General features: G+C 38.5%; 1 protein-coding gene and 4 non-coding genes across 9 annotated transcripts; 2 read left to right on the top strand and 3 right to left on the bottom strand.

The window, feature by feature from the left end:
• Positions 1 to 1,482: 1,482 nt before the first annotated feature.
• On the bottom strand, positions 1,483 to 17,498 carry zgc:152891 (uncharacterized protein LOC767741 homolog). Of its 5 annotated transcripts, none has more exons than XM_060936228.1 (15): positions 17,420 to 17,498; positions 15,952 to 16,135; positions 15,633 to 15,846; positions 15,261 to 15,342; positions 15,044 to 15,133; positions 14,601 to 14,716; positions 14,327 to 14,499; positions 10,513 to 10,656; positions 10,123 to 10,326; positions 8,703 to 8,789; positions 8,296 to 8,465; positions 7,640 to 7,761; positions 6,682 to 6,782; positions 5,560 to 5,730; positions 1,483 to 1,805 (listed from the first exon to the last, which is right to left on the bottom strand). In XM_060936228.1, exons 2-15 carry the CDS (start codon positions 16,096 to 16,098, stop codon positions 1,626 to 1,628), a joined length of 2,001 nt encoding a protein of 666 aa, XP_060792211.1. In that variant the 5' UTR covers positions 16,099 to 16,135; positions 17,420 to 17,498; the 3' UTR covers positions 1,483 to 1,625. The 5 variants fall into 5 exon arrangements, with proteins under 5 accessions (XP_060792211.1, XP_060792213.1, XP_060792210.1 ...); XM_060936230.1 differs by lacking the exon at positions 17,420 to 17,498 and adding an exon at positions 17,253 to 17,371 and having other exon boundaries at positions 10,123 to 10,251; XM_060936227.1 differs by lacking the exon at positions 17,420 to 17,498 and adding an exon at positions 17,253 to 17,370.
• Positions 17,449 to 17,520, bottom strand: trnae-cuc (transfer RNA glutamic acid (anticodon CUC)). Its single transcript has one exon. It is a non-coding gene; the product is annotated as a tRNA-Glu (tRNA).
• Positions 17,521 to 18,221: 701 nt separating this feature from the next.
• Positions 18,222 to 18,293, top strand: trnaw-cca (transfer RNA tryptophan (anticodon CCA)). Its single transcript has one exon. It is a non-coding gene; the product is annotated as a tRNA-Trp (tRNA).
• Positions 18,294 to 21,221: 2,928 nt separating this feature from the next.
• On the bottom strand, positions 21,222 to 21,293 carry trnae-cuc (transfer RNA glutamic acid (anticodon CUC)). Its single transcript has one exon. It is a non-coding gene; the product is annotated as a tRNA-Glu (tRNA).
• Positions 21,294 to 21,385: 92 nt separating this feature from the next.
• trnaw-cca (transfer RNA tryptophan (anticodon CCA)) lies at positions 21,386 to 21,457 on the top strand. Its single transcript has one exon. It is a non-coding gene; the product is annotated as a tRNA-Trp (tRNA).
• Positions 21,458 to 21,877: the final 420 nt, after the last annotated feature.

Raw genomic sequence — 21,877 nt, 5'->3', positions numbered from 1 at the left:
TACATGTATGTTGCATAAGTTATAACACCTATCCTGTTTTAATGAGAGTCAACTCACAATCAATGAAGTCAAATCCGTCTTAGTTGAGCAAGTCGGTAATGGTATTTCTTACTTTCATCATAAATTTTTATTTATATGACTTTGGTCTACTCCACTGGAGGAGTTTAAGTATCTCGGGATCTTGTTCACGAGTGAGGGAAGGATGGAGCGTGAGATCGACAGGCGAATCAGTGCGGCCTCCGCAGTGATGCGGTCGCTTTACCGGTCCGTCGTGGTGAAGAAGGAGCTGAGCCAAAAGGAGAAGCTCTTGATTTACCGGTCGAGCTATGTTCCGACTCTCACCTATGGTCATGAGCTTTGGGTAATGACCGAAAGAACAAGATCACGGATACAAGCGGCCGAAATTAGTTTCCTTCGCAGGGTGGCTGGGCGCTCCCTTAGGGTGAGAAGCACAGTCACTCGGGAGGAGCTCGGAGTAGAGCCGCTGCTCTTCCACATCAAGAGGAATCAGCTGAGGTGGCTCGGGCATCTCTTTCGGATGCCTCCTAGACACCTCCCTGGGGAGGTGTTCCAGGCATGTCCCCCCGGGAGGAGGCCCCGGGGAAGACCCAGGACACACTGGAGGGACTATGTCTCTCGGCTGGCCTGGGAACGCCTCGGTATTCTTCCCGAGGAGCTGGCCGAGGTGTCTGGGGAAAGGGAAGTTTGGGCTTCCATGCTCAGACTGCTGCCTCCACAACCCGGCCCCGGATAAGCGGAAGAAGATGAGACGAGACTTTGGTCTATAGCTGTAAAAGGCCTTGGCCTTAAAACTGGTTCCTGCTATGACGTCACGCACTTAGGGCTGGCTGGCTCAGCAGGGCAGCTTGAATGCCAACTTTGCAGTTGATTTTAACTCTCAAATATATATATATATATATATATTTTTTTTTTTTATTCCCATTTATGCAGCATACAAGAGTCAAGGATGGAGATACCATCCACTCAGAAATGTATTTAAAAATAAAAGTTCTGCATATCTCCTTTAACAAACACATATATATCATAGTCTGCATTGAATTTATAATGGCAATATCTGGATATTACTTTCAGGGAAAAGATCTCAACATTAATTATATAAAGGTGCCAGTTGTATTATTTTTAATGTTTCTGCATTGATGATAACCATATTTCATATCTTAGATGTCTTAATGAACTGTGATTCACAATATTGGCCTACAAAACTCTGGATATTAAATACAATGTATGCGTAATTTCAACAGAGGTCGTGGAGTAGGTTGCAATAATTTTGATGATAACCTCTCTACCTTCATTTTCATTATACCTTGTGTCTTACAGTGATGTCCACAAAATACTGAAACACATCTATCTGTTCTGTGTTATCTCATGTTATATTTAAACAATATGCAGCCAATGTTTTTTTTCCACTATCAATTTAGTTACATAGCTGTGTGCATTGAAACAAAATTAACAACAGTAATGTAGCTGTGCAAACTCTTTAATTAGTTTTCCAACTATGCACCAAAAGACCTACTGTAAGAAATGTGAAACATGAAACATCATCTAATAATGCTTATTGTTTGATTTGTTTAGCTACTAAATGATAGTGATTTAAATCAGTTTTTTTAGATAGCCACACTGTTTTCAATGTTATCTGGGCAAAGGTAAGGGTAAGCTAGCTCCAGTTTGCTGTTCCTCTTGAGGATGTCATAAGTGATGGCCTTCAGGTCTTGCTGGACCATTTTGACAAGCTTGTGAAGGGCGCCACTGTTGAAGTACCACTCACGGTACTGGCACAAGGGCACCTACAGTACAACCATAAGCGTTACTTACCATCATGTAATACTACAATTCATGGACACATGAACAAGGGTTAGTTAATTAGCTTAACTTGCTACTCTTTGCTGGTTAGTACAGCAGCACATTACGCAGCCTGAGCTAGCCATACAAACAATGGGTGATGATAAATTTATGAAAATAAGCCTGATTGCCATTATGCAAAGAAAATGACTGCTTGTAAGATCTGCCTACTAAACCACAAAGGAACAAAATAATGGCATTGACCTCACTAATCAGTGCAACTACCTCAGTTAGAAGTCTAGGACAAGTGATATCTAGCCACAGCCCTGTGATGACCAAAGCCTCAGATTGGTCAAGAAATGAGCAGATGTGCCTGGTTGAGTGGAAATGTGCATAAAAGTTTGAATACAGTAAGGAAAAGGAACTGAAAAGACTCATTCACATTCATTAAATTACCACCCCGATTCCAAGAAAGTTGGGACAAAGTACAAATTGTAAATAAAAACGGAATGCAATGATGTGGAAGTTTCAAAATTCCATACTTTATTCAGAATAGAACATAGATGACATATCAAATGTTTAAGCTGAGAAAATGTATCATTTAAAGAGAAAAATTAGGTGATTTTAAATTTCATGACAATAACACATCTCAAAAAAGTTTGGACAAGGCCATGTTTACCATTGTGAGACATCCCCTTTTCTCTTTACAACAGTCTGTAAACGTCTGGGGACTGAGGAGACAAGTTGCTCAAGTTTAGGGATAGGAATGTTAACTTGTTCTTGTCTAATGTAGGATTCTAGTTGCTCAACTGTCTTAGGTCTTTTTTGTCGTATCTTCCGTTTTATGATGCGCTAAATATTTTCTATAGGTGAAAGATCTGGACTGCAGGCTGGCCAGTTCAGTACCCGGACCCTTCTTCTACGCAGCCATGATGCTGTAATTGATGCAGTATGTGGTTTGGCATTGTCATGTTGGAAAATGCAAGGTCTTCCCTGAAAGAGACGTCCATATGGATGGGAGCATATGTTGCTCTAGAACCTGGATATACCTTTCAGCATTGATGGTGTCTTTCCAGATGTGTAAGCTGCCCATGCCACACACACTAATGCAATCCCATACCATCAGAGATGCAGGCTTCTGAACTGAGCGCTGATAACAACTTGGGTCGTCCTTCTCCTCTTTAGTCTGAATGACACGGCATCCCTGATTTCCATAAAGAACTTCAAATTTTGATTCGTTTGACCACAGAACAGTTTTCCACTTTGCCACAGTCCATTTTAAATGAGCCTTGGCCCAGAGAAGACGTCTGCGCTTCTGGATCATGTTTAGATACGGCTTCTTCTTTGAACTATAGAGTTTTAGCTGGCAACGGCGGATGGCACGGTGAATTGTGTTCACAGATAATGTTCTCTGGAAATATTCCTGAGCCCATTTTGTATGTGATGCAGTGCCATCTAAGGGCCCGAAGATCACGGGCACCCAGTATGGTTTTCCGGCCTTGACCCTTACGCACAGAGATTCTTCCAGATTCTCTGAATCTTTTGATATTATGCACTGTAGATGATATGTTCAAACTCTTTGCAATTTTACACTGTCGAACTCCTTTCTGATATTGCTCCACTATTTGTCGGTGCAGAGTTAGGGGGATTGGTGATCCTCTTCCCATCTTTACTTCTGAGAGCTGCTGCCATTCCAAGATGCTCTTTTTATACCCAGTCATGTTAATGACCTATTGCCAATTGGCCTAATGAGTTGTAATTTGGTCCTCCAGCTGTTCCTTTTTTGTGCCTTTAACTTTTCCAGCCTCTTATTGCCCCTGTCCCAACTTTTCTGAGATGTGTTGCTGTCATGAAATTTCAAATGAGCCAATATTTGGCATGAAATTTCAAAATGTCTCACTTTCGACATTTGATATGTTGTCTGTGTTCTATTGTGAATACAATATCAGTTTTTGAGATTTTTGTAAATGATTGCATTCCGTTTTTATTTACAATTTGTACTTTGTCCCAACTTTTTTGGAATCGGGGTTGTAGATGTAATTAGATGCTAATTTGTTGCTAAAAATTAGATGTTAATTAGATCTAAACCACAGTGCTGTTGAATTCACAAATCTGATTGATCAGAAGGTGTTGATTAATTTTCTATAACAGACGTGCACACAATAGTCCTGTCTGTCTGTAATTCAAATGATGGTTTTATATTAAAGTGCTCATTTTCATACATTATTGTTTCTGTAGCAACAGCTCATTCACATGGACTTGTATGGCAGACAATCTACATAATCTAAGCCTAATAATGAACATATAAAAAAACCATGTTATTTAACACAGAAAAACAATCATCGGTAGGTTTCTGTTAGTTAACATTTATGGAAGGAGTCTCCACTGTGAGCAATTTGTAACAGTCGGTAAGTTTTCCTCCACAGGAAAGTCTTCAGGACGAAGGAGTTTGTGAATTCTAGTTTTATGATAGTTGCAATATTTTTTTTATTTTTTTTATTTTATGTCTTATTAACTTCCAGAGAAAGAAAAAAAGAGAAGCCAGTGTGGGAACAGCTGTTTATAGCTGCTATAATGTAAGTAATAATTAACAATTATTCACTGATCTTCACTAAGCCTGAGACAGATAATTGTTTAGGCAGAAATACACAAGTGATTATTTTTAATTGTATTAAAAAAATAATTTATTTCAAACTTCAAAAGCGGTATGCAATTGTAATAACGGCGTGGCACAGACTTGTCACTTATCTATGCCGACTCACATAAAGTACTTAAAAGTACATAAAATAAATCGCAATTCCACCTTACCTTTGAATAGTTTTAGACCAAACTTCATAGCATCTTTACTGCTTTTAGGAACAGCATTTTCTTTCATAATGTGTAATTCTTCCTCACTTACGGTGACAGTAAGTGGCCGCCGTTTTGCCGAGTTGCTCGAGGTGATTATTGAGAAATAATCCAAATTTCTTGACTAGTCAGTGCACGCGATTTCCTATAATCACCTCTGTATTTATACTAACAGGAATTATCTTGTCTTTTCAATGTTTCATAACATTAATTGTTATTATAAATGGTTAAAAAAATATGATGTATAATTAAATAAATTACATTTGTAATCACTGACAAATTGCTGTGGTATAAGATGAAAGAAGCTAAGAAAAACCGCTGTTTTGTTTCTACTGTTATAATATCACCTTTATTAATGAGCCTAGCAGTGGAGAACTCCATCTTTCAGCATGATTTCAAACAGTCTTGCAATGATTACAAGTTTTTCAGCTGGGGCAATTAGGTGTTCCTTTGTTGATGTCTGGGCTGCATCGAGAATCTTTTATGTTCACAATACAAATGTTATGTGGTCATATGTATCCCAGACCACCTCCATGGGTGGTTTGAGTGATCAGATCACAAGGTGTCTTTGAGACACGCTGGGCCCCTTTCACACCTCTACTTGGTGTTGTCCACTCAGGATGTATGTTAATGCCAGGCATGAACAAGGCCTGTGATGTTTCATAGGAGGTGCTGTGGTTACATAATAATGCTAGTTAACAGTAAATAAGTATTTCAGTCTATACTAGCCCGCTTATGTTTGCTGAGTGATACAATACCTTTACTTTGAAAGAACATTTTAGTTGCAGGCTTGTTACCAGGAATTTCATTAAAAACAGAGACTCATTTCTGACCAAGCAGAGACTTCCTTTTATCTGGCCTAGGACTTTTTGTTGTTCGTCTTGTTTAGTTGTTAATGATGACTATACTCACATAGTCAAGAGCAGGCTTTGACAGCAGGAGCAGTACAGTGAGCACACTGCAGGTGCTGTTAACGTCAGGAAGGAAGGACAAAATTTCTTCTTCCGTCACTGAGCCTTTCACCTGAGGAGGGGGCCGTAACATGGCAGCCGGGCAGTTTGGCATCCACAAGTTGAAGTCCACCTGAATTTAAATTTAACATGTTCCATCGGAATTTTAGATTGCTGTTATTAAGTAGACTATGACAAAAATAGTATATTAGTATATTGTTATCCCCTCGCCTTTTTCCCAAATGCCTCCCAGCTAACTAAGTGCAATTTTCGGGTTTTCTGTTCACCAACAGAATATGTCATGGATGGCAGTGTCAGCATTCAGATTGAAATTTATCATCTCAGGTTAATACAGGCGGCATGGTGGTGTAGTGGTTAGCGCTGTCTCCTCACAGCAAGAAGGTCTGGGTTCGAGCCCCGTGGCCGGCGAGGGCCTTTCTGTGTGGAGTTTGCATGTTCTCCCGGTGTCTGCGTGGGTTTCCTCCGGGTGCTCCGGTTTCCCCCACAGTCCAAAGACATGCAGGTTAGGTTAACTGGTGACTCTAAATTGACCGTAGGTGTGAATGTGAGTGTGAATGGTTGTCTGTGTCTATGTGTCAGCCCTGTGATGACCTGGCGACTTGTCCAGGGTGTACCCCACCTTTCGCCCGTAGTCAGCTGGGATAGGCTCCAGCTTGCCTGAGACCCTGTAGAACAGGATAAAGCGGCTAGAGATAATGAGATGATGAGATGAGGTTAATACAGTAAAACCTTAGACACTGGGAAGTGACTCATCTGTGTGTCACCAGGGGAAACATCTAAACCCAAGGAAAGGTGCACACCATGTATACCAACTAAGTGTGAAACAAGGTTCAGCTGTTTGTTAGGTTGTTAAAGTGTCTTTTCCAAAACCACAAACATCAGCATGGTTTGGCCTTTTTTTTTTTATTAATTACAAACTATGAAGTAGCCATGTTGTGATTAACTTGCATGACAGTGTAAAGCATGACAGTGTAAAGCATGACACACACAGTCAAATCTATATATTTTTTTAATTTCAAACAATAGTTGTTGGTATATCGTCACTGAAAAGGAATAAATTCACCTGAGAAAAGTTGACAGCTGCATGCAGTGCTGAAGATGTGAAGATCACCATGGTGATGTACTTGGTCAGTTCTGCTGTGGTCTGAAATGTCTGTGGAAAACCTGATGGAAATAATGAGTTTTAGCAACTGAATATTGACTCAAATATGTTGATAGTAATTACTGGCTGTAACATTAGATGGGAGGACTAAAATCAAATGTCAATTTCGGGTTAAATATCAATCTCGTTTCATCACATCACAAGATCTCATCAGTGGAATTATAAGAATAATGTAGGGCGCGCGCGCACACAGATATAGGCAGCTGCATTCATGCACTTGTGATTTTAAATTTTAATTATACTTAAATGTTCCAAGTCTTTAATCTCTGCTGGCTTCATGCCATGTTTCCTCCGAATACCAAACATGGTAAACAAAGAAGCTGTAATCCTTTCACTCAAACCAAAAAACACTACATTTAGGGATCTGTGCTCTGTCCTTTTGTGTAATTTGTACTTTGACTGGACAGTGTGTGATTATCTACTCTTAATTTTTCCTTCACAGTACTGATGACACATTATGGATGTGTTAGCGATGCAGGCTGGAGACCAGATGCTGATCAAATCTAGGTGGTGTTTCACAGGGTGTAAGCATCTGGCATAATTGTCACTGAATGAATCTGCAGTCTGGACAAGAAAGAATCAGGCACAGCCTCGCTACTTTAATACAATTCTGTGTATGTTTTTTCATGATTAGTGGCACTGTTGCACTTGGTTCCACAAAAATCCAGAATAATTCACTTCAAGACATTTGTTGACAGCAATAATAAATAATAATGATAATTATACAGATGTTGGTGCCAAAACATTATATTGATGTCTTTTTATCAATGAAAGACCTTTATTCTGGCCATCCCTGGTAATTATGGCAAATCTTGCTCAGATTTTCACAAATGACTGTTTTCAGATTCAGTGTTTTCACCTGTGTGTGTAATCCCCAGAAATCCCTCAATGTGAATCTCTTGGATCCAACTCTGTAGTTCTGAGTCACGCTGGACCGCCTGGTCATCATGGTAGTACAATTCCACCCAGCCTGCCACAAACCTACAGCAAACGTTCATAAACTACATCATACAACAATTAATCCTAACATGCACCACATGCAAGACTTTAAAGAAATGCACATACTCCTAATATAGAGAGTGGTCACAATCTAGTATTACAAACATGTTGATACTGTAACACTTTCAAACCCAGAGAACCAGAAATCTATATTGTGACCTAAAGCTCCCATGAAATCTAAATAGGTGTTTCAGAGCTTTTTGTCTGTATCCCTTAGTGTACTGGACACCAATATGGCAGTATATCTAGAAAAAAAATACAAGAAATACTTTTGGATATTCTTGGTTTAATTTTGCAGTGTCTCATTTATGGGAAAATTATCACTTTTTTGGATGATGCATGTTTTCCTATAACAGCACACCCTGGACTGTTTTATTTCTTACATAATACATTGTAAATAATCATTGTCTAATCTTCTTGTTCTGATTTAACAATGTTGACACTTGAAACTTTGAATAAAATGAACTATCAAAGATTCAGTTATGAGCCAGATTTATAGTGTATCTTTAAAAGCACCTGTGAAGTGCATTCCACACCCTCAGAGCATCCTGCGCATAGTAACAGTTGGGCAGTTTGTCCAGTCCTCGCTCTTTCAGGTCATCCGGCACACACAGTGAAGTGTAGTTTAGTTGGTCAGTGCCTCGAGCAAGCAAAAGAGGCATTGCTTTAATGCCACAGGCTACAGCCTGGTGGGAAAAGGGTAAATAGAATAATGGTTTCCTTATAAATGAACACCACAAAAATAGTCTACCGCTACAAAACATTTATATATTTTATCTTTTTTCTTTTTTTTTTTTACTTTTTTCATGATAAAATCAGAATCATCAGTGTCAGAGTAATTGTGTTTGACTGTCATCATGCCAAATAACTAACAGCGCACGCACACACACTCTTAAATTGTAACTGAGGGTAATGATGCCAACCTTATCAAATATACCATTAGAAGCCAGAAGAGAAGTTCGAGCCTGGACATTGATCTGAAGAGAATTCTTTAAATGAGGCATCAGAAACTGCAAACAAATAAATAAATAAATAAATAAAAGTCAACATCAAAATATTTGTAAAAAATCTTCAAGCTAACTCTTCATGAACATATTTAATTAAATAGAATTAAAAAATAAAACACGTTAGCCTACAAAGCAATTAAAAAGCTGTCTTTAGACAGAGTGGTGCTTGAAAGTTTGTGACCCTTTAGAATTTTCTATATTTCTGCATAAATATGATCTAATATATCATCAGATTTTCACACAAGTCCTAAAAGTAGGTAAAGAGAACCCAGTTAAACAAATGAGACAAAAATATTATACGTGGTCATTTATTTATTGAGGAAAATGATCCAATATTACATATCTGTGAGTGGCAAAAGTATGTGAACCTCAAGGATTAGTAGTTAATTTGAAGGTGAAATTAGAGTCAGGTGTTTTCAATCAATGGGAAAACAATCAGGTGTGAGTGGGCACCCTGTTTTATTTAAAGAATAGGGATCTATCAGAGTCTGATCTTCACAACACATGTTTGTGGAAGTGTATCATGGCATGAATGAAGGAGATTTCTGAGGACCTCAGAAAAAGTGTTGTTGATGCTCATCAGGCTGGAAAAGGTTACAAAACCATCTCTAAAGAGTTTGGACTCCACCAATCCACAGTCAGAGAGATTGTGTACAAATGGAGGAAATTCAAGACCACTGTTACCCTCCCCAGGAGTGGTCAACCAACAAAGATCACTCCAAGAGCAAGGCGTGTAATAATCGGCGAGGTCACAAAGGACCCCAGGGTAACTCCTAAGCAACTGAAGGTCTCTCTCACACTGGGTAATGTTAATGTTCATGAGTCCACCATCAGGAGAACGCTGAACAACAATGGTGTGCATGGCAGGGTTGCAAGGAGAAAGCCACTGCTCTCCTAAAAGAACATTGCTGCTCATCTGCAGTTTGCTAAAGATCACACGGACAAGCTAGAAGGCTATTGGAAAAATGTTTTGTGGACAGATGAGACCAAAATAGAACTTTTTAGTTTAAATGAGAAGCGTTATGTTTGGAGAAAGGAAAGCACTGATACTGAAAGCAAAGGTTCACACACTTTTGCCACTCACAAATATGTAATATTGGATCATTTTCCTCAATAAATAAATGACCAAGTATAATATTTTTGTCTCATTTGTTTAACTGGGTTCTCTTTATCTACTTTTAGGACTTGTGTGAAAATCTGATGATCATATTTATGCACAAATATGATCATATTTATGCACAAATATAGAAAATTCTAAAAGGTTCTCAAGCTTTCAAGCACCACTGTATGTTTTGTAGTGTAATGGTCCTTCATTTCAGTATTTGTTCCTACATACCTGGTGCAGAGGGTGTATTTCTGGCAGTTTTCGAAGTGTGGCGATGCAGCACACTTCTGCTATCAAGTGAGTGCGAAGGAAATGGGAGAGCAGCTGGTGAACCTGGAAGTCTGCATTACGGACCCACATCTTTGCTAAGAGCCAGTCAGGTGCAGAATCAGAAGGCAGGAAGACAGGGTTTTGAGGCCCAGCGGTTTTCTGAAGCTAACATCAAATATTCAGAAAGCTGTTTTATTGTTGGGCATCAAATTAATGATTCTTAAAATGTTGATCTGCCTTAAATGAAACACATTAAAATATATCAAGGCATATGACAACAAGCATTTCTGTTTAGTAGGAATGTGTCAATAATAACTATTTAGACTAAAAGACTAGTAACATTAAACACACCTGGATAGCAATAGGCTTCAGCTCTCCATGTTGGTTGTAATGCAGGAGGCACAGTGGTGCAGCCAGATATGACTGTTTGCCGTTGATAACATTGGCAGGTAACTGATCAAGTATCTCATAGTCCAGGAGATATATAGTTCCTCTCTCAATGGTGCATAAAAGTATGTTAATTGAAAGTAATGTGTTATAAAGGAAATAAAATACAGCAAGAAGTGTTAAACAATGAATAATGGGTTGGTGGGACGTCCCAAAGTGTTTTATTCTACTTTTACAAGCACAATTTGGCCATCATATATAAATTTATTAGGGATGTCCCGATCCGATCACGTGATCGGAAATCGGGCCCGATCACATGGTTTCAGACTCGATCGGAATCGGGCATTGCCTCCCGATCAGGTATCGGATATATATCTATATAATATATTCTCATTTTTAACACATCAATAGCTATGCGTTGGCACAGAGTGAGACCAGACCTCTTGTCTCAACACAGCAACATCAACGTGTGCAGCATGACATCACTTTGTAGCGGAGACGCTATTGGTTATTGGCTGCCTGTTGCCGGCAAAGTTGAACACGGAAGCAGTTCGAAGCGGAAAGCAAAGCATGAGATCTTTTTTTTTTCGTTGGATGACAAAAGAAACGGGCTCAAACCTGAAAGGGTAGAAATGCTTGTTTTCATCAAGAAAAACGTTCATTTCCTTAATTGAAATTACTGTACACCACTGTGAGATGTGTTCTTAAAAGCAAATTACCGGCACTGTGGCACTTTATTTTTTTTTATTTGTTTACATTCCTGCCAGGTATTTTAAGGTTATTTTTTAAAATTTGTTATTTATTGTTCAAACTGCCTCACGTAAGTGCTCTGTTTGCTAACGGAGTTGTTGGATGTTAAAATAAGGTGTTAAATAAAAAATGAGGAACATCCTGGATCCGTTTCTTTCCTCGTCTTTATTTTTTATGGATTATAAGAAGTATCGGATCGGGACTCGGTATCGGCAGATACTCAAAATCGAATGATCGGTATCGGATCGGAGGGCAAAAAAACCTGATCGGGACATCCCTAAAATTTATTACTATTTTTTAATAAAATAATTTCAATGTTTTAATCATTTTTAGTCACATCTAATATGGAACATTGATGAACAAATTAGTTCCTCTTATTCATAAGACAAACAGTACAAGTTGTGACACAAAGGGCTGTCTCCTTACAGAAAGCTTCAACATATCAACAAATATACATTTTTAGTTAAATACTCATCTCATCTCATTATCTCTAGCCGCTTTATCCTGTTCTACAGGGTCGCAGGCAAGCTGGAGCCTATCCCAGCTGACTACGGGCAAAAGGCGGGGTACACCCTGGACAAGTCGCCAGGTCATCACAGGGCTGACACATAGACACAGACAACCATTCACACTCACACCTACGGTCAATTTAGAGTCACCAGTTAACCTAACCTGCATGTCTTTGGACTGTGGGGGAAACCGGAGCACCCGGAGGAAACCCACGTGGACACAGGGAGAACATGCAAACTCTGCACAGAAAGGCCCTCGCCGGCCACGAGGCTCGAACCTGGACCTTCTTGCTGTGAGGCGACAGCGCTAACCACTATGCCGCCCTGTGTTATTCATATTTTTAAAATATATGGTATTTTCATATATTATTATTGTGATATACAGTACTGTGCAAAAGTCTTAGGCACATGTATAAAAATGTTATAGACCAAAAATAGCTTAAAAATAAATGTAACGAAATGTTTCAACATTTAAAAAATACTATAAACAGCAGTAAGCCATAATAAATGAAACAAAGTCGATATCTGGTGTGAGACGACCCTTTGCTTTAAAAAAAGAAGACTTCTTAAGTGCGATGCTTCCACACAAACTCACCAAGTGAGTACAGCAACTCCTGTTGTTTACAACTTAATTGTCTACACTATGCTTGGTTTTGAATGGGAATTTCTCATCTCATCTCATTATCTCTAGCCGCTTTATCCTTCTACAGGGTCGCAGGCAAGCTGGAGCCTATCCCAGCTGACTACAGGCGAAAGGCGGGGTACACCCTGGACAAGTCGCCAGGTCATCACAGGGCTGACACATAGACACAGACAACCATTCACACTCACACCTACAGTCAATTTAGAGTCACCAGTTAACCTAACCTGCATGTCTTTGGACTGTGGGGGAAACCGGAGCACCCGGAGGAAACCCACGCGGACATGGGGAGAACATGCAAACTCCACACAGAAAGGCCCTCGCCGGCCCCGGGGCTCGAACCCAGGACCTTCTTGCTGTGAGGCGACAGCACTAACCGCTACACCACTGTGCCGCCTGAATGGGAATTTGTAGTTTCAAAATGGCTCTACAGCAAGATTTAGCTGCATGTCATCACTAATTACTGAGTGGTTTGTCTGCCCTCTGCTGAGGAGTTCTGTAATTTGCACTGCCTGATATGGCACAAGGGTCATGTGACATGGTCCAGCTCATGTTCTGTGGGTTGCACATGAGTATTAATTAGTATTACAGGATTCAAAGACAAAGGATTTTTAAATACAAAAATAAATGGCTTCATAGGAGACACTGAGATGTTTCTTACATAGTATTATATTGCTGTATTTTGTTTTCTTTTTAATGAATAGTTATATACTAAGGCATACATGTGTGGAATAAGGTATGTACAATCATATAAGCTGATATACTAGTTTTTACAAGAATTATACATTTAAAAAATAAAATAGGACTATATTTTAATATCCCTTTATTTAATCATTATACAGTACTGTGAAAGTTTATGGCACATGTAAAGAAATGCCATAGAGTGAAGATTCTTGAAATGAAATGTTTCTACATTAAAAAAAATACTATAAAGATCAGTAAACAGTAATAAATGAAAGTCAATATTTGATATTGGACAACCCTTTGCTTTAAAAAAAAAACCATTAGTCTCAGGTACAGTTAGTGCAGTTTTATAAGGAAATGAGCTGTAGGTTTTACTGAGCATCTTACAGAAACAGCCACAGTTCTTCTGGACACTTTGACTGTCAGAGTTGCTTGTTAATTTTGCAGCAAAACACAGTAGCCTTCATTGTTTTCTTTTTTAATCTGAAAAGTGCTCTCTGATGTAATATGCTGCTCAGATACAAACATTTTTTTTCCTGTAAAATTTAATTTTGTGCTGGAAACAAACTTTTGGAACTATAAAATGTACTGACTCGATAATGTAGAAGTTATAAAATAGAAATCTATAACAATGTTTGAATAAAAAAAATAGGGTGCCTACAACTTTTGCACAGCACTGTATATTATTGTGATTTATTATTCATATATCAGATTATTATGGGGCATCCACCACAGAAGTCCCTGTGAATTAATTGATACTATAGAAATGATAATGTATTAGAATGAATGAATGTTAGAATTTAGTAATATCAAGCTGTGATTAACCTTGCAGCTGATAATAATAGTGCACTGTTTGGTTGGTTCCATAGTGTAGTGGTTATCAGCTCTACTTTGCATATAGCAGGTCCTGGGGTCAAGCCCTGGTGGAACCACAAGCTTTCTGTTTATGGCACTAGGTTGCAGGCTAAGCTGCTACTGTTGGGCCCTTGAGCCTTTACCAGTAAAGTGACTAATTATTAAGAAAAAATATATATAATTTATGTTGTGCATTTCTTTGTTAGGTTGTAAAGCAATTGTATTTTGAAAGATGTGATTACATACTGACTTTTGTAAACCAATCTTTTTCCAATTTTTATATTATTTTGTACATGTGCATGCATGTATGCATTAATGTCTTTTATACACATACACAAACCTCTAACTCCTGCTCCAGAGAAGAACCCTCTGGCAGAAAATCCGTGAGCATCTCAGATGTGACAGCTAGATTAGTTGGGAAGCAGTGGATCTGCTTGATGATTAGAGGATTACATCCATTCAGACACTGATAACCAAAAAAGGCATCCTCTTTCCAGTGAGCCTGAACGTACTCTAAAATACAAGGGAAGAAAGAAAGGCAAATAAATAAGCCCATACGTTATGTACGATATTATTTGCATTATTTTTTAAGGTTAAAAAAATCACTGACTTACTGGCAACTGTGTTATCTTTTCCATTGTAAATGAATGCCATCTCCAGTTCCTTCATGCTACTCCATGGTTCAGCTCTATCAGTAAAGCCCCTAAGGTAGTGCAAATTGATGCCTGGGCTGAGAGCCAGAGATATAAAAATTAAGTTTATTGATTAGCAGTGCAACCCTTTTTTGGAACAGAAATGTATACAGATTGAAAAAATGAAACAAAGCACTTTCTGTAAGGTTTTAAGACATGTAACTATCAGTGCACCTTGTACAGTGAGGCAATGCATGTTTATCCAACAAGATCCTAATCAGGTTACCATTAATCAATTCCCACATTATGGCAAAGAAATATTCCATCACTACATGCCAAGTTTATTGGAAACAACATGCTGAATAATCTGTTCATATAACCCTTATCTGAAAAACATGAGAAGTTTGACGTGGGTGATGGTGTACCTTTGTCGGGTAAAACTCAAGTTGGGACCCAGGGCCTGCACACTTGACATGTCAATGCAACGGAGGCTGCCTTCAGCAAAAGCCATCCATCTACAAGGAAAAATAAATTTGCTGTCTTCTTTCAAAGCAACACCAGTGATTCCTTGGTGGGAGGAATATGATTGATTGAAGATCAGCAGTTTGAATGTGAGAGATGATTTCTGGAATAATGTCATACCTGATATGTTTTTGTTTATTCTGCAGCTCCCTGGCCCTGTGCTCTTGAAGTATCTGCAGTGACTCGCAATTCAGCAAGCATACTAAAGGTAATAAAAGAAGCAGCACAAATACAAACTTTGTTGAATTCATATTTGCCTAGTACTTCTTGTTTTCAATATCACATCCACATAATGCACCATGGATTTTCTTTAGCTTCCAAAATGCGCTTTCTTCACCAATGCAATGCATATTTTAGGCATATTCATTGTTTGCTTCTCTCCTGAGATCAAGACTCTAAAGACTCTTCTTGGTGAGCTCAGTACAATGAACCTGACTGCAGGCCATCAGTTAAACATTATAGCAAAAAGCTCAGGCTTTTTGTACAGCTTGCCTCTACTGCTGCGAAGCTCCACATCACCATCTGCAGTTTTGATCCACCTGTTGCAGGGGAAGCACTCCACTTCTGTGGCACTGGAGTTCATTTTCAGCTGTACATCCAGACAGTGCCAGTTGAGATTGGGGAAGCCAGGCCGAGCCTCAAGCCACAAACGCACCAGGACCACAGTGCCTATTTGCTCATTAGGCTTGACCAGAATAGTGTAGCTCTATCTCAGGAAAATAAAATAAAATAAAATAATGCAATGCCACACACTCAGATGACTGCTGATCTCAAACATTTAAATTTTTTAAAACAAAAATGAAGACCTTACCGAACCTGGAATGAGACACTGTGTATCTCTAAGTGGCTTAAATGGTGGACACTCACATTGAGAACCAACCAGAGACATCCACAGAACGTTGTATGATCCTGAGAGAGGGGCTAATGATGTTCGGATTGTCACATAAATGCCCTCCATTTACCTGACTTCGTGTGGAGTTTACTAATCACAAAAACTGTAAAAGTAAAAAATTGTACAAGTATGTACATGCCATTAGGCACAGTGAACTTTAAATATGTACTGTATCTGATCTTTTAGGCCAAATGAACATAATAATAATAATAATAATAATAATAATAATAACCATCAACATTGTACAAATTATACCTTTTCAGATCGTCTCCCCAAAGCAATGCCTAATGCCACTATTTACATATAGCACCAAACAAGCCAGATCAACATTTGAATTGCAAATACCACTAGCATCATTTCATTAAAAGTTAGATGTACAATGCAAATGTACAAAAAGTCAATGGTAGTAAATGCATAAGCTTTTTATATTTTAAAAGTTTTAATAAAAAGTTTGCAAAGGTTCCAAATATTCCCATGGTTCCAGTATTATTACATAGTCCCAGCAGAGTTAAAATGGCTTAGAAAATCATTGTGGGTGGTAAAAGAGAGCAACTGGACTTGCTTGAAGATTCTTGAAGACGTTTCACCTCTCATCCGAAAGGCTTCTTCAGTTCTGTCTGACTGGTAGGGAGCATCAGGTATTTATCCTCTCATGGATGAAAAGCTCATCTAAGGTGTCATTGAGTCATCCTGTTGGTGTGGGTCACTGGGGGCTGGTTGTGAACGGCCTCAAGAACGTCGTTAGGATGATCAATGGATTGCCCGTTAGGGTGAAGAAGCCTTTCGGATGAGAGGTGAAACGTCTTCAAGAATCTTCAAGCAAGTCCAGTTGCTCTCTTTTACCACCCACAGTTTACCATGACCTGGATGACTGAGAATCTTCACAGACATCTTAGAAAATCATGACATCCAGACTGGTCCAGCCAAGTTGTTTAGGGCTGGTTTACGTTAGCAAGTATATGCATACTGATTGACCAGCAAAACCATACTCTCAAAACTGTGTTGATTGTACACAGCATGCATCATGCTGCTTTTTTTCCAGCAGTGATATCATACTATCATTATTATCATTTTTACCCCTATTTTATAGTAGTCTTTAACACACTGAAAGTATACTGCAATCATTTAATTTTTAACGTCTTATGGTACACTACTTTCATAATTATGTTTAAATTATTTAATTTACACCTATGATAAAAAGCAAAAGTTTGTTAGCCTACCTTGTCTACGTGTACAGAGAAACACAATGAGGATATTCAGTGTGCTGTTTGGATATTCAGTTATGCATAGTGCGTGGGTTGTTGATAAGCTTAATACTTCCTTTGTTACAAGCTGAGTGACGTTTATGGAAATTGTTACAGCGTCTCATGGCGATTCAAAATTGTACCTGATTTCTAGAATGAAGAAAATAGCTCATTCCCTGACCGGGAATCGAACCCGGGCCGCGGCGGTGAGAGCGCCGAATCCTAACCATTAGACCACCAGGGAAGACGTTGCAGTAATGGCAAAATAGTAGCATATGAATCAAGGCAGGTTCATGACGTATGTTGATTTTCATTGATCATACCTGTATAAAAAAAAGTTCTTAAATTTTAAATATATTACATAAAGTAATGAAAACCACGAGCTGGTCCAGAGTCTCACTAGCACAGAAACCAGTCCCAGACTCAGCTCACCAAAGTGCACACATACTAAACGTACACTATGCTCAAATATTTACAAACGTTTTTTTTAATGTTTCTTTTGCTTATGTTTTTATTTATTATTCTATGTTTATGCATAAATACAGATGTGTTTTCCTTGTGTAACTTTTAGTTTAGAACACCTGCTTTAGTAATAATGAGATTTTCAACATTCATTGCAATTAAACACTGTATCTGTCTGTGCGTGGGTGAGAGAGGGTATGGCGTCTAGTCTCGCCTCTCAACGGTGAAACTCGCATGACCTACGCAATACACAGGGCACATAGTACCATTGATCACTACTTCCGTTATTTGTCGCTTTGTTTTGTTCCCTCTCAGTGAAAATCAAATTGTACTGGACTCATGAAATCACAGTAAACAAGTACTTGAAGACTGGTACCGAGCACGTGGAGATGGTCGTCGTACTTCTGATGCTTATAATAAGTCATGATACTGATTAAACATACAAACACTGAAGAAAATGTAAATTCATAACCGGTAACTCCAGACCTCGTGGCGCAACGGTAGCGCGTCTGACTCCAGATCAGAAGGTTGCGTGTTCAAATCACGTCGGGGTCAACTCTTTTTAAGCATAATATTTCACCATTCTTTCATTTGGTTTCCTGAACCATGAGTTGAATAATTAAATCAAAGAATGCTTCCAAGTAAAACCTTTTAACCCTTTAACTGTCTCCTCAAACGTTTGTTAAAGCTTATTCTGTGTCACGATATCTAGTTAAAACCCGAACCTCTATGCGCCGGCTGTATACTGCATGAAAAATAGGCCAAATAGGAAGTTTTGTAGAAGCTGAACTGAGAAAATGTCACTAAATTTATAATAGTAGAGGAACTCCAAAAACAGAAAAGCCTTTACAAAATACATTTATGTCTCAGTTATATAACCTTTAAGTAAACAGATACCACTCTGTGCACATTTTTTCATAGTTTCAAATAAGCCTGTCAGCATCTTTACCACCTTAAAACTTTTTATAATACATAGGGCCAAATTACTCAATTCTGATTGGTCAATCAAGGAGGGCTTTTTTCCTTAACACGGGGCCATATTTCTGAAATGCTATTGGCTAGTTCGTTGCTTGGTTACAGTTACAAAATTTAGCAAATTTTGTCAACAAAATGGCTGACTCTGCTGACTCAGCAATGCCACCTTTCGCTATATTTGACGAAGAAATGATAAGCTAATTGAAAACTGCAAGCGAAAATGAAAATACCAAAAAAGCATGAATTTTTGGCTTTCCGTGTTTAAGAAATGGGCCGCAGAAAGACAAATAAACGACTCTCTAGTGGCATATGAATGCTGTGAGTTAGACAAGGTGCTATCGCAGTTTTATGCAGAAGTGAGGAAAGAAAATGGGGAAAACTACGAACCAGACTCTCTTAAAGTAATGCAGGCAGCATTGGATCGGCATCTGAGACAAGAGAAAAGTCTGGGATCAATCCTGAAAGATGTTACTTTTCAAGAATCATGAAAAGTCCTCGAGGGAAAAGTGAGAGATTTGTGAAAACAAGGAATGCTTTAGAAACTGATTCAAACATGCAAGGGACATTCCACCGAATGGGTGCCATTTGCTTGTTGTACCACTCCCAAATTAAACTTAATTTGTTATATCTTTTCAACACTGATTATAATAACACACGTATTTAACTATTCAAAATGTGTATTGGTCAATCTCAGGCTACGTTACAAGGTTTGGAAGTCAAAGATGGCTGCATTTTTTCAGTCCTGTTACCAAAACTCTGAAAGTAACAGGAATGAGTTTTTAGCCTAGGATTAGCTAATACATGGAATTAAGCCACATGGTGTCATCACTAATAGTATGACCACACTTAGCACATTCTAGTGATTTACCAAAAATCTGTATTTTTAAAATAAACAAATATCATCTAAGAAATAATTTAAGTAACAGGACAGTATGTTGACATTGACCTTATCAGTCAAAGTTAAAAAATCATCAAATATACAGAAAAGTAAATGAAAGAACTAACTTTTGGTCTTCCCATGGCCTTCAGAAGACACAACTGATGTAACTTCCTGTTGAGCATGTGATTTATGGAATGTTCCAAATTTGTCAGATGGGGTAATATGTTTGGGTAGCAGGACTGAGTGAAAACCCAGGGACGTGACTAAAATGTGTATTTTAACTAAAGATATTGTGGATTTCTTATGAAAAAAATATATTTAAACCATGGATAGGATATGGAGTCACACAACAGTGCAAAAGAAATACTGTTTCTGAAGGATTTTAATCATAATATTTCATAAAGTTAGAGTGAGGGGACAGATAACACATGCTATTTTTCAGTGTTTTAGGTAGTTGTTATTAATCCTTACAATTATATATCTTAAATTTGAAATCAGATCAATGTGCAGGACATTCTGCGTAATAAGGAAATGTATTTTAAAGTACATTTTTATGTACATTTATACATATAATTTTCTAGGGACGGAAATGGCACCGATTCGGTGGAATGGCTCACAAGATAGTCTTGTGCCCTGATTGGTTCAAAAAACGTGAATGACAAATGTTGCGAACTTGAATGGCTTCCGAAGTATGAAGTTGGCCCTATATATTATCGTATGGTTCCTCGTAAAATTAAGGATCAATTTCACAAGTGAAATTGCACACCATCCGAACTGAGCTCCCTGACCTGCATGCAGCTTATCTACAAAAAGCGGTGCTGGACCACTGCCAGAAAGACAGTTAAAAAAAAATTCAGCCATCCTAATAATGGACTTTTTCTTCTGATACGGTCACGCAGGCTGAAGCACTTATAGCGCGCGTCTCCTGTAGGAGGCGCTGTCGCGTAAAACATACCAGACTTTACTGCTTTTACACGTGGAACAAGAGCTAAACATGAGCTCTGTGTTTCGTTGTAGGAATAATAAACACAAAATAATGTGGACAAAATGTTGTTTTGAAACAAATCTACTGGGGAAAATAAATCTCGTGTGATTCATTATAAACCAAGTGAATTCTCACTGAATTTATATATTTATATAAACACAGTAATTAACAGTAGATTTCCTATTTTCGTGGAGAAGTGTCAGCCCTGTGATGACCTGGCGACTTGTCCAGGGTGTACCCCGCCTTTCGCCCGTAGTCAGCTGGGATAGGCTCCAGCTTGCCTGCGACCCTGTAGAAGGATAAAGCGGCTAGAGATGAGATGAGATGAGGAAGAGCAGCCGGAAATGCGATTCAGACTCGACCGAGGAGTATAAATAAATCAGCTTTTAGCCCAATTCATATCATTCTGTGTGTTTTTGGACGACAGCTGGTGCGTTTACACTTGGTTTAAAAAAAAAATCAAAGTCACAAAACTTTAAGCAAAAAAAAAAGTTTGTTAAACGCAGTTAAGATTATGTGTATGATCAAGATGTGAAACCTTATATTGATATATATTTTTTCTTTTACCGGTGGAAGACGGACGTTTTAGTCCTGCTGATGCTTTGATAAAAAACGCCTCTATAACACAAAGAAAAACCTTTACTTCCCTGACCGGGAATCGAACCCGGGCCGCGGCGGTGAGAGCGCCGAATCCTAACCACTAGACCACCAGGGATGTTAATAACAAACGCTGTATACAGTCTAACATAACTATAACGTTCAGATCGAGCCACTAAATATGAGAACACAAACTTTATTATCGGAGACGACCTCGTGGCGCAACGGTAGCGCGTCTGACTCCAGATCAGAAGGTTGCGTGTTCAAATCACGTCGGGGTCACGCTATTTTAATTAGAAATACTGTTTAATTTCACTCTCAGTTGAGGTTTGTACTGTCAACATCACCGATCATAAACACGGGTAATGCTCCTGATCCGTGTCTTGGCTATTACACTATACTTACTGATATGGTGCAATAGCGTGTAAAAATGACATTTAAATGAAAATGCAAGCAATGTTCGTGACATTTCATTTTCTTAATAATCTAAATTTCTTAATGGTCTACATCTGCATTTGTCTCACAATGAACATGCAATGCTGTCTTATCTTTTCCATCGCGGTAGACAAGATATCTGATTAAATACCCACAAAAACACAAAACCGATGCACCCACTGAATATGCAAAAGAACACGAAAATCTGAACCATCTTATCCCCTTCAGACATAATGTGTACAATTGTACACATGAAGTTCCATAGTA

The sequence above is a fragment of the Neoarius graeffei genome, chromosome 12, assembly GCF_027579695.1.
Source record: "Neoarius graeffei isolate fNeoGra1 chromosome 12, fNeoGra1.pri, whole genome shotgun sequence".
Classification (NCBI taxonomy): domain Eukaryota; kingdom Metazoa; phylum Chordata; class Actinopteri; order Siluriformes; family Ariidae; genus Neoarius; species Neoarius graeffei.
The sequence above is the reverse complement of the archived record's forward strand: the minus strand, read 5'-3'. Positions and strand labels throughout refer to the sequence as shown.

Coding starts and splice junctions, on each gene's coding strand:
- zgc:152891 (XM_060936228.1), bottom strand. CDS start 16,098: ATGGAGGGCATTTATGTGACAATCCGAACATCATTAGCCCCTCTCTCA. Junction 15,847..15,951: donor AGTGTCTCATTCCAGGTTCG/GTAAGGTCTTCA, acceptor TTCCTGAGATAG/AGCTACACTATTCTGGTCAA. Junction 8,466..8,702: donor CTAATGGTATATTTGATAAG/GTTGGCATCATT, acceptor TTTTCCCACCAG/GCTGTAGCCTGTGGCATTAA.